This window comes from Molothrus aeneus, chromosome 19 (assembly GCF_037042795.1).
Source record: "Molothrus aeneus isolate 106 chromosome 19, BPBGC_Maene_1.0, whole genome shotgun sequence".
NCBI lineage: Eukaryota > Metazoa > Chordata > Aves > Passeriformes > Icteridae > Molothrus > Molothrus aeneus.
Genome location: NC_089664.1, coordinates 2,773,798 through 2,785,853, shown reverse-complemented (window position 1 = coordinate 2,785,853; position 12,056 = coordinate 2,773,798). Strand labels below are relative to the sequence as shown.

The 12,056-nt window shown below is 51.8% G+C and overlaps 1 protein-coding gene across 1 annotated transcript; it reads right to left on the bottom strand.

Annotated features, from left to right (window-relative positions):
* Positions 1-8,133: 8,133 nt before the first annotated feature.
* Positions 8,134-11,536, bottom strand: ATP6V1G1 (ATPase H+ transporting V1 subunit G1). The gene is made up of 3 exons (XM_066563077.1): positions 11,403-11,536; positions 9,683-9,783; positions 8,134-8,871 (listed from the first exon to the last, which is right to left on the bottom strand). The coding sequence occupies exons 1-3, from the start codon at positions 11,482-11,484 to the stop codon at positions 8,698-8,700; spliced, it is 357 nt and encodes a 118-aa protein (XP_066419174.1). The 5' UTR covers positions 11,485-11,536; the 3' UTR covers positions 8,134-8,697.
* Between the last annotated feature and the right edge of the window lie 520 nt (positions 11,537-12,056).

Below are 12,056 nucleotides of genomic sequence, written 5' to 3'. Positions count from 1 at the left end.
TCTCTTTTCTTTGTTCTTCATCTCTTCTTTCCCTTCCCCTCTCCTCTCTTTTCCTTTTCTCTCTCCTGTCTTTTCCCTCTCCTCTCTTTTCCTTGTCCCTCTCCTCTGCTTTCCCTTCCTTTCTCTTCTGCTTTTCCTTCCCTTCTCCTCTGCTCTCCTCTCTTTTCCTTTTCCCTCTTCTCTCTTTTCCTTGTCCCTCTCCTCTGCTTTCCCTTCCTTTCTCCTCTGCTTTTCCTTCCCTTTTCCTCTGCTCTTCTCTCTTTTCCTTTTCCTTCTCCTCTCTTTTTCTTGTCCTTCACCTCTGCTTTCCCTTTCTCCTCTCCTCTACTTTCCTTTCCCCTCCCCTCTCCTCAGGGAAATTCTCCCAGCAGGCACAGTGCCCAAGGTTTTCCAGGTGTATTTTCCCTGCTGACACAGCTCTCTAACCTCCTGCCAGCACCTGTGGGTGGCTGTTAAATGCTTGGAAGACTCTGGAGTTTACTTTTCAATTACCTTCCACTCCAGCTCTCCAAAACCACCACTTACTTTTTAACCTCTGCTCAAACCAGGAGCCTGTTGCTGTCTCCTGGTGGGAGGATCCCTCACAGATCTCACCCACTCTCCTTCCAAAGGGGATTGTTTTGTTTCTGACCTTTTTTTCTGTTGGTTGTGGCTGTATTTACCCCCTTGCACAAAGTCAGGAGAGTCTCTGGTTGAAGAATGTCAGAAAGGAAACAGAGGCAAGAGAAACAACATGGAAAAAAACCATGGAAATACAGGGGGAAAACATGGAAACACAGGGGGAAAAATCCCAAAAGGGCTGAAAACTCCCTTAAAAAGCTGAAACTTAAAGGATCCTAAAGGATCTGAACTTAAAGCATCCCTGAAAACTTCAAGGACCCAAGCAGGGAGTGTGTGCACACAGGATGGGCACAGCCCCTGCTCTTCACCTGCACAGGTGAGGGAGGTTCCCTGGGCACAGTTCTGCCATGGGGATCGTGGGCACCACGTGTCACAGGGCACATCCCAGCACCAAAAGGTGCATTCAGAATGGGTTTTCTCACTCCTTTCCTTCTTTTGCCATCCAACAGAAGGGAGTGTAAAATCAAGACCGAAAAGCCCACAGAAGAGAGAAGCAAAGAGGAAACTAAAGAAAAAACTAATTAAAAACTGAAGAAAAACCTGATTAGAACCAACCACCCCATTGCTGCTGCTGGCACATCCATTTGGAGATGAATCCAGGCTCTCTGGCTCAGATGATGAGAATTTGGGGGCTCTGGAGGACAGTCCCCAGGAGGTGACAGTGAAGGTGCAGCAGCCCAGCCATGCCCAGGAGGGAAATGCTGGGAGCTCCTCAGCCAAAGCAGCTTTGCTTTGGCCTCTCAGTGCAGCACAGTTTGGCTCTATTGCCTTTCCCTGCAGAATGGCCCATTTGGGAATTGGGTCCCCCCAAAGTGCCTCTGATCCCTCCTGAGGCACCTCGAGGGTGGCCTCTCCTCTCCTGCACTCCCAGGCTCTGTGCTCTCTACATTTCTTCTTTTTCTTTATGCAATGTCAACATCCCTCTGGTCAATTCACTTCCTTCTTTTTTGGACACTTCCAAGCCCTCACTAAACAGCAGAGAAACACCCAGCAGGTCCTTCTGCCTCATCCCCAGAGCAGCCAGCAGAGCCTTACCTGGTGCTGGGAGTGCAGCTCAGCCTCCTCCTCCTCCTCCTCCTCCCTGTCCTTTAGGTGCCACTGTCCCACTCTGCAGTGCACAGGTGCCACACGGTGCCACCCCCAAGCAGGAAGGTGCCAGCCTGTGCTGGATGAGGCCCCTGTGTCCCCTGTGCCTCCTGGGGCAGGGATTACCCAGGCCTGTGCCCCTGGCTGCCTCTCCTCACCCTGAGCTGCACGCAGGGACTTGCAAAATCTCCCTGGTGCATGTGACTGCCCCTGGGCTGGTTCAGAAATGTGGGTTTAACCCTCTGTGCTTCCTCAGAGGTGTTCCCACGCCGAAGGCACAGCCACAGGGGGAGCTTCTCCTCCTCACCTTCAGCAGGGTGGGGGTCCAGAGCTGAAACCTGAGGAAGGTGAGGAGCTGAAGAGTGGCACAGACAGGAGGCTCTCCCCTTCCTCCTCCTCCTCCTCCTCCTCTAGGATCAGCCAGGCAGGATTCAGGAACTACAAATCCCACAGTTACACCACATCAGTTCCTGTGAGTGCTTCAAGACAAGGCTGGAGACATCAGAAGAGGCAAACACAGATCTCAAGGCTGACAAGAGGTCCCTGTTCATCAAAGGGTCATGGAAAACACTCAGGAACAGGGATGACAGCAGGGCAGGAGCTGTAGCCCTCCCCAAACCAGGCTGTGCTGATGTGGAGCAAGTTTCCCCTCCAGCAGCTCGAGAAGAAAAGCAGGAGGCTCAGGCACAGTCAGATGGATCCTCCACAGTGTTGCACATGCTGGAGTTGTTTGCTTGACAATGCTGAGACACCATGAAAACCAAACTCCTCAGCCTGGGAACTGTGGTGTCAGAGCTGCCCAAAAGCTGCAGGATCCATGGAGGGTGGGAACAAAGCAAATCCAGGGGTGAAAGATTAAAAGAAAAGGAAAAAATCAGCTCTTGCAGTGTCTGTGTGCACTTCCTGGAGCAAAGGCACAGTCAGATGGATCCTCCAGAGGAGCCATGCAGAGGATGCTGGAGTTGTTTGCCTGACAGTGCTGAGACACCATGAAAACCAAACTCCTCAGCCTGGGAATTGTGGTGTCAGAGCTGCCCAAAAGCTGCAGGATCCATGGAGGGTGGGAACAAAGCAAATCCAGGGGTGGCTGGTTGAAAGAAAAGGAAAAATCAGCTCTTGCAGTGTCTGTGTGCACTTCCTGGAGCAAAGGCTGCTCTTCTGGAGGGATGGGTTCTGCAGCCCTGCCTGCTCCAGAGCTGTGAGTTCATCCCATCACGTGGCTCCACAGGCAACAACTCCAAAGCCACTCACCCTCGTGGGATCCTGTTCCACTGGAAACTACCAACACCATCCAGGCACTGGGAAAAATCCCATAAATCTGTCACCAGCTCAAGGCCCAGCTCCAATCCCCACCCAAGACAGGGCCATGGGAAGCTTTGAGTTCTTTTGCAAACGCTCCTCATCAAAAGTTTTGGCTCGGTTTGCTCCTCACCCACACAGAGATGCTGACAGGGAACACCAGAAGCACGAGCACTGCCAGCTCTCTGCAGGAAAAGGCTCCAGGCAAATCCCTGTGGGACAATAACTTGAAAGCACTGGGGATAATGACCTGCAGTACAGCCCCTGTGCCCCTCCTGTTTGGCAAGACACAAAAGGTCTTGGCATCAGCACCTCCAGCAGCAAACTCCTGCTCACTCCAGAGGAGTGCTGGGATCACCAGAGGCTGGAATGCCAGCATGGTTTGGGTTGGAAGGACCTTAAATCCCATCTGAATCCACCCTTCCACCAGCCCAGGCTGCTCCCAGCCCTGTCCAGCCTGGCCTTGCCCTCCCTTTACCACATCTGCTGCCTCTGGGGGTCCCCCCAGGCCATTTTCCCAAATTCCTGCAGTGCTGTGGTGCAGCTGCTCATGGATTGCTCCCAGCTGATGTATTTGATTTCGCCTTTCTCAGTTACTCCTCCCTGCAGGGAGGCTCAGGCTATTGGTTTCAGATCATTTCTCCCACCCATCAAGATCATTTGGAGTTGTGATTCAGTGCTCTGTACTGTTTGTATCTCTTCCCAGCTTGGTGCCCTGGACTTACATTGTACTCCCTGTTCCACCTGCTGCATTAATGAATATATTACAGGGAGACTGATTGCAGGGAAATGAAAAAATCTGCTTTTTTAAGATAGAAATTTGAGGACTGTCCCAGGCTGACAGTGCCCACCCACCCTCCCAGCCTCAGGAATAACCTCACCCTTCATCACATCCTTCATGTCATTTCCGAGGTCACTCTCCAGCACCTATTTGGTGTCTCACTGCTTTAAATAACCAGACACACATTTAGTCTGCTTTTGCCTATTCTGACCATGTTCTCTCATTTACTCCATACTTTGATAAACTGAGCTCCTTTGCAGTGTTTGGAATCCACATCCTGTGATTCCAGCTTTTTTGACCACAATCTGCATGTGGTTGCAGTTTTTCTCCACGTCAGCCTTGTTTGGACTGTGCACACTGCAGACAACACTGGCACATCTCATTTTCTTTTGATGAAACTGCATTTTCAGGGCAGAACTGTGCCATCTTTTTCCTATTTTTTTTCCCTAGTGAGCCTTAATTAGGAGAACAAAGTTGTTGAAAGCCTTGTCTTGCCCTTCTCCTCCCTTCCTGCACACAAAGTCCTTTCACTCTGCCTCGTTGAATTTTTTTGTCAGCAAAGCTGACAGATTGACAGTCATTAAATATAAAAATTTATTTCACACTACCCATAAATTACAAGTTTCAAATGAAGAATGACACTTGCTTAAGGCACTGAGTGTGGTTCTTATCTTTTTTTTTCCTACTTCTGCCTTCTTCTTATGAAGACTTAAAGTATTATTCTTTTTACTATGGTAATGCAAAAACCTCTTTTCTTGAATCTCAAATTAAAAGAGGCAAAGCTTGCTATGTGCCTGGGATAATGATTCAGCTATTGATCCAGAAGATGCTTTATTAGATTATTTTGAGGCAGACGAATGTAATTTAATACCAATTTATTTTCTATTCCTATGCTAGTCCAAGATACAATCTTTTCTGCATGAAATTAGCACTTTCTCCTTTCAACCTCAAAGAAACATTACACTGTTCTCCTTCCTTGGATTACTTTGGGAAAACTTTCTCAGCAGAACATTGATCTGGAGGGTTCTCAATGTTATTTTTTTTAAGACTTTAAAGCCAAGACCTCAGCTGGGACCAGCAGGTTCTTGCCTTGTCTCTCCCATTATGCATTAATGCAAGAGCTAGCCAAGAGAGATAAAGGGAGAAGAGATTCCAGAGGAGGAAAACAGAGGCAAAGAGGGAAAACAGAGCAGGTTTAATGTGGGCAGAGAGAAGGGAGAGGAGCTGCATTATGTTTACACAGTCACCTGTCACCTCCAGGAGACACTGCAGGGTGGTCCTGCCCCACAGCAGCAGGACAGCCCTGGGATAGCCCATCCTGCTGCTCACACCTCCCTCGAGCTGCCCCACAGACCAGGAACTGCTGCAATTACCAAATTCTGCCTGCTCTGGGGTCAGCTGGGCTTCAGGGTGGCAGAAAACAGCAGGAGCCCAAAGCTGGGGATGGCAGGAAAGGGATGGAGAGACTGCCAGCAGCTCACTGGGCTGGATCTGCCATTAAAACAGCTCCAGATTGAATAAAGATCATCAGGAACTGTGCACTGACCTCACAAAAGCAGAAAAATGAGAAATTTAAGGTTGCCAAATGTGGACTTGCCCCCTGGAATACCCTGATGTTGCCATCCAGCACATCCAGCCTGGCAGCTCCAGGCAGAGAGGGGAAGGGCTCCTGGTCCTTCAGAGCAGGAAGATGTAGGGTCCTCCCCTGCTTCTGAAAGTGCCCAAATGCAGCTGCCAGGGGAGCCCCTGCTAAAGCACTGCCAGCCAGAATTGCTGCCCCACTGATGAGAGCTCTCTGGACTGCAGATCTGGGATTAGAGGTGATTTCCTTCCTTTATTTCATAGGATCCCAATATCACAGAATATCCTGAGCAGGAAGGGACCCCAAAGATCATCAAATCCAGCCCCTGTCCCTGCCCAGACCCCCAGCAGCCCCAGCCTGGGCATCCCTGGCAGCGCTGCCCAAAGGCTCCTGGAGCTCTGGCAGCCTCGGGGCCGTGCCCATTCCCTGGGCAGCCTGGGCAGTGCCAGCACCCTCTGGGGGAAGAGCCTTGCCCTGAGCTCAGCCTGAGCTGCCCTGGCCCAGCCCCAGCCGTGCCCTGGCTCCTGTCCCTGGCCCAGAGCAGAGATGGGAGCTGCCCCTCGGGAGGAGCTGCAGCCCCGGGGAGCTCTGCCCTCACTCTGCTCCAGCTGAACAACCCCAGAGCCCTCAGGTGCCCCTCACAGCCCCTCCAGACCCTTCCCCATCCCTGTGCCCCTCCTTTGGACGCTCTCTCACACTGCAGTGCCCCCAGGAGCAGGAGCCAGGTGGTATTTCCAGGGATGGGAGCCCAAATCAAGGCAATCTCACAGCGGTGTGTGGGCCCAAAGCAGCTTCTGCTCTTTCTGTGGTACATGAGCAGGCTGTGGCTCAGTCCTGAGGGATTGTCCCAGACCCCCAGAGTGGTTTGGGTTGGAAGGAACCTCCAGAGATCACCGTCTCTTCTCTCTGCCTGCAGGGACTCCTCCCACTATCCCAGGCTGCTCCAAGCCCCATCCAGCCTGGCCCTGCACACTTCAGGGATGGAGCAGCCACACTTCTCTGGGGAGAGGAGCAGCAGGCAGAATTCAGATACAGATTTGTTCTAACAGCTGCTGTGGGCTTCACTCCTACTCCTCCAACTTCCTGCAAAATGCCCCAAAAATCAGATTTCAGGGGCAAGAAGCAGCATGTCCCACTCCATACCCGTGTCAGGACTGTTCCTGCAGAGCATTTCCCTGGCACAGCCTGGCTTAGGCACACAGGGCACACAGAGCATCACAGGGCAAGATGAAGGAATTTCAAATGGAAATAAAATCTCTGCACTGCACAAACCAAGGCAGCCTTCCTGGAGAGCAATAATTGGAAATGCTTCCTTCAGTACAAATTGGAGTCACTCTCAACAGTTAAATTTCAGGGATGTATTACAGAAAATTATTATTCTTGTAAGACATTAACACTCCTGCATGTTCTAAAGGGAGCTTCTTCACAGCACATTTGCCAAGGAGATATAATCATGGAGGATTTTTCCCCCTTTTTCTCCTGCTTCTGTTCTAAAGAAGGATAAAAGTCCTCATTAACCAAGGGAAACTTATGAACCAATATGAGAAAGTGGAGCACACACTTCATTTTTTCTGGACAGAGTCTCAGTCTGTTACTGATAAGAGAGGGAATGAAATTGCTAATTACAGCCTGGAGCAAGGAGGGCTTTGAGGAGTGTCCTGCTGGAGCCTGAGCACCTGCTCTCAACAGGGAGAAATGTCTCATCTCCAAAGGACAGAGTGAAATTACCATGGCTGCAACCTTTTTATGAGGCCATAACACCTCTCCACATAACAGCACATGGATTAAAACTGCTTTGATCCTGTTCTGCTTGTACCCACCTGGCTTCCCCCCCAGCCTGGCACATTTGACTTTGCAAGAAGCTTTTGTTTCAATTTTACAACCCGTTTAATAGCTTCAATTCCTGAAGAGATCTTTCCAGGAGTACAGTGCACTACCATAAAATATGACAAGAGGGGACCCCAGAGCTGTCTGCTCCTGTCTGCAGGACTCACATCTACACCCATCCTGCTTTTTTCCCTCCCTATCACAATTCCAGAGGTCCAAGAGGCTTTGCAATGCCTCACTGAGGAGCTGTGGAAATCAAGATGTTCTGTCTGAGGAACACAACAGCATCCATGAGGCTCCTTGCAAAGATCCCAACCTGCACAACTCCTGGGCCAGATCAGGGACATGCTGAGGTCCCTTTTCCACAAAAAGCCTGGAATTTGAACTCAACAAAAAAAGCAAAGCTGCATTTAATATTCTGCTGGTAAGAGGAAGAAGCCACTGAGACATGAAACCTCTTGATTATTTGTGTGTATCTTTGACTAAAGAGCTGGGAAGAGAGGCAGACAGCCCTAGAACTCTTCTTTCCCTCTGTTCCCAGGCACAGGATGCTGCAGGATTCAGGATGACCTTGGTATAAACACGCAGTGACCAGCACTGGACCCAGGGAAGGGTAATTACTGTGCAGCACCTGGCTATCAAACTATTCCAATGAACTGGCACCATTTTATTTCCCCTAATGGTCACAAGAACATTTGTTCCTGAAGGTTTTCAGAATGATCTGGCAGGTAAAGCATCAGACTGGAGCCAAGAGGAGGAGCTCTGTAATGAGTTTTAACTTACCTGCTGTGACCTTCACATATTGGCTGTCTCTCTCAAACTTTCTTTTATCAATACTTGATGGTCACTCTGCAGAGTCCAGACTTCCAAGGTGCCCAGCAAGACCTGCCAGCATTCCCAGAACAAGTCAGCAGGAAGAACCAGACTGAGCAGAGGCTTTGGAGTGAAGTGTTTTTACTTTCAGGTGTCATAATGCCAGACTTGTACCTCAAGCTAACAGCAGAATATACAGAGGATTCGATACAGAGAAACTCAAGCACCTGAAAATGATCAGCCAGGACTCGCACAGCCAGAGAATTCTTCTTACAGGGTTAAAACCCTGTGCAGAGGTTTAACAACACACTGAGAAATGCAGTTTGGTCAACAGGAATACAGGTACACAGGTTTAGCAATTACTGACACAGGCCAGCAGCTCTCTCCCTTTTCTATTTCACAGAGGGAAGCCTCTCACTGCATACTGTCACCATGGAAAGGGAGCATTCCTGTGCCAGCTGGAAAATATCTATTTAATAACTTAGCACACATCTGAGACATGGCCACTTCATGTTCGAATAAGCTCTGAATCCGTGTCAAAAGAGAAACTAAGAGAACTCCAAGGGCTCACTGAAATAATTTAACACATGGACAAGGAGAGGTAAGGTATGGCTAAGAGCTGTACATTCCACCTGAAGCTCAGACTTTCCTCCCAGCACTGCCAGGACTCTGCTCCCAGCTCCCAGCACTAGCCATTGATGCGGTAATTCACGTGGATCTCGGGTTTGATGTCACACACCAGGGACAGCAGCTGGGACATCACCACCTCCCGGTTCTTCTGGAAGTTCTGCTGGATTACACTCATCTTTTCCTGAGTCTCCTTCTCCACTTCAGTGGTGCAGCTGCCATGGGAGCCAAGGGCCTACAAACAGCAAAGAAAAGAGCAATCACCATGCCAAGCTCTGTGTTTTGTTATTCTGCACCACCTCACACATTAATCTTTGTTGAGAGAATATTAATGTTCATATTCAAAAAAGTACTGCTACATTTTTTGCTCGGATTTCACCTTAAACTTGTCCACATATTTCATCCTCAGCCTCTGCCTTTTACTGAATCATCAAATGATTTGGGTTGGAAGGGACCTTAAAGATCATCTTGTTCCAACTGCCTGCAATTTATCCATTATCCACCAGTTCAGAGCATGAGTTTCTAAGGAGTGCCCAAAATACAGGTTCTGCTCTACAGACAGCTGGAACCCCTGGGCACAACTGCACTAGAGAGTGCAAGAAAAGTAACACCCAGGAGTCACTTTAAGCACAATTCCCACCATCCCATTGCTCCTACCCTTGGAGAATCTTTATAAAAATCTCACCCTTCCCTTCTGGCAACCAGGGACAGAGCAAGTGGTCTCTGCTGTGTCAGCATCATAGGAAACGAGCCTGTGACAGGAGCAATGAGCTCAGTCTCTTCTGGACACTGCTACACACAGCAGCTTCTGGGAGGCTGTCACTCAGGAGCTCATTAAACTCTTTCCCTGACAGTTGAGATGCAACACACCCTGTCCTGAGCCACTTCCACGGGTTTTTCTGGGACACGTGGCTGTGCCTCACAGGAAGGCACTTGGGGAAGTGCTCCTGCTGCAACTCACTCCACCCTGAGGGTGCTGCCAGGGCAAGGCAGCCCCAGGACAAGGCAAATGGGCTGGAAATATGAGAGTGATGGAGAACACCAACCGCTGCCTCCTTGGCCTTGAACTCCTTCTCCCGCTGCAGGCGGTACTGCTCGATCTCTGCCTGGGCCTCCTCCTTGGCCTGCTTCAGCCTCCGGTTCTTCCCTGCTCCACAGCACAAACCAAGGCAAAGAAAGAGGAGAAAGCACTGAGAGTGTGTTTTCCTCATGCACAGCCATCACCACAGTGTTTGCTCCCTCTGCAGGAGTGTGCTGATCTTAGGAGGAGCCCAGCAAACCATCGCCGAGGTCACTGAGCCAGGAGCTCCCACCACGGAGCAGTGAGAGCAGGGGGATGCACCAGGCAACATCAGGTCTGGCTTATTCACAGCCTGCTTTGGGCTGAAGGAACCTTAAATCCCATCCCATCCCACCCCTGCCAGGCAGGGACACCTCCCACTGTCCCAGGATGCCCCCAGCCCTGTCCAGCCTGGCCTTGGGCACTGCCAGGGACCCAGGGCCTGCCCACCCTCACAGGGGAGAATTCCCTCCCAATATCCCACCTAACTCTGCCCTCTGTCACTTTCCATATAAAAAGTCCCTCTCTCTCCTTTTCAAAAGCGTCTTTAAGGCCCTGGAAGGGGCTCTGAGCTCTCCCTGCAGCATTTTCTTTTCTCCAGGTGAACAGCCCCAGCTCTCCCAGCCTGGCTCCAGCCCTTGGAGCAGCTCCATGGCCTCCTCTGGATCTCTGCAGCAGCTCCAGCTCCTCCCTGTGCTGGGCCAGGGCTGGGGCAGCTCTGCAGGTGGGGTCTCACCTGAGCACAGGGGCACAATCCCCCCTGCCCTGCTGCCCACGCTGGGCTCAGCCCAGGATGTGTTTGGCCCTAAAAGCTGTGAATGCACTGCAGGCTCATGTCCAGCCCCTCACCCACCAGAACCTCCAAGTTCCTCTCTGCAGGGCTTCTCCCAGTAAGTTCTCAAGTGTGTACCTGTGTTTAGGATTACTCCAACCCATGTGAGTGTGCAGCTTCTGTGAGATCCCCACAAAAGCTCAACAGAAAGAGCATTAAACCTTAGTTTTGCCAGACCAGCTGTGAAACCAAGAGCAGTCCAGGCCACTGCCTCAACTTCCCCTCATGGACTTCCCACCACATTCTCCCCTCCAAGACTATCACCACTGGAGTGAACTACAAAAATCTGCCTCTTGCCACACTGTCAGGGGGTTGAACTGCAAACCAGGGCAGGTATATAAATAGATATATACATACGTATCTGTTTAAAGCAGAAAAGGTTTGCCAACTTGGGGGTCTTTGCAACCCAAATTTCTCTTGCATAACAGGAGAACATAACTTGGATCTATTAGGAATGAACAGTTCTATTAATTACTGATTTGGAAACACATTGTTTTCACCAGCTGAAGGCAGGAAGGACAGAGAGAGGCACAGCCACGCCCCAAGCCAAGGCCAGGTTATGGTGACCATGTCCTGCAGAGAGCCAGGAGCCCCCGAGCTGGGCTCTACTAGGACGGTCCCGGTGCGGCTCCGACCCCTCACACCGCACTGAGCCTTCTTGGGGAGCCTCCAACGCTGCTCTCCTGGGGGCCCCACGGATCCTCGAGCACACCCGGGCTGGGGGATCCCCGCTGCTCCCCGCCCTCAGCGCCGGGCCTCAAGGCCTGAGGCGGCCGCGCCAGGCCAGGCCAGGCCGGGCCGAGCCGAGCCGGGCTCTCCCGCCACCACACCCCCCCCGGCGGGGCCGGGCCGTGCCGTGCCGTGCCGTACTCACTCTTGCGGGCCTCGGCCACCTTCTCCGCGGCGCGTTTCTCGGCCTGCAGCAGCTGCTGGATGCCCTGCGACTGGCTCGCCATGGCGGCCACTCCGTCCGGCCGGGCCGCGGCAGCGTCACTGCGTCACGCAGGCCACGCCCACACCGCGCCGGCCACGCCCTCCACCACGCCCCCTCAGAGCGATAGTCCATACAGCGCGCTGTAAGCCCCGCCCACAACTCCACCCCGCTGTTAGGCCACGCCTATCAAGACACTCTATTATATTAGCCACGCCCCTGTGCTGCTTGGCCACGCCTCCATAGCGCCAGGCCACGCCCCGTGGTTTGTGAGGGGAGCCCCTGGCCGAGGCCGGTTTGGGCCTCCCCGCCCCCCGCTCCTGAGCCCTTTCGGTGCCCCAAATCCTCTTAAACCCCTGCAGGAAGGCGCTGCTGGGGCTTGGTTTTGTTTCTTTCGTGCTTTCTAATCGCTGAAACTGCGGCAGCCCCCGGATGAGCAGTGGCAAGGGCACCAGGGATGCTTTGGTCCCTTCTGGGCTGTGGCATCTCCTCCCCACTGCTGGTGTCACCCACCTGTGTGACACCAGAGCCACTGGTGCTCTGAGGGCTTTACAACCATCCTAGACATCCTTGGCCAGGGGCTCCCAGAGAGACAAG

Excerpts from the sequence above, each read along its gene's own strand:
- ATP6V1G1 (XM_066563077.1), bottom strand. The coding sequence starts at position 11,484 with ATGGCGAGCCAGTCGCAGGGCATCCAGCAGCTGCTGCAGGCCGAGAAA. Across the intron at positions 9,784-11,402 it reads GGTGGCCGAGGCCCGCAAGA|GGAAGAACCGGAGGCTGAAG; the intron begins GTGAGTACGGCA and ends GCTGTGGAGCAG. Across the intron at positions 8,872-9,682 it reads TCAAGGCCAAGGAGGCAGCG|GCCCTTGGCTCCCATGGCAG; the intron begins GTTGGTGTTCTC and ends TGCTGTTTGTAG.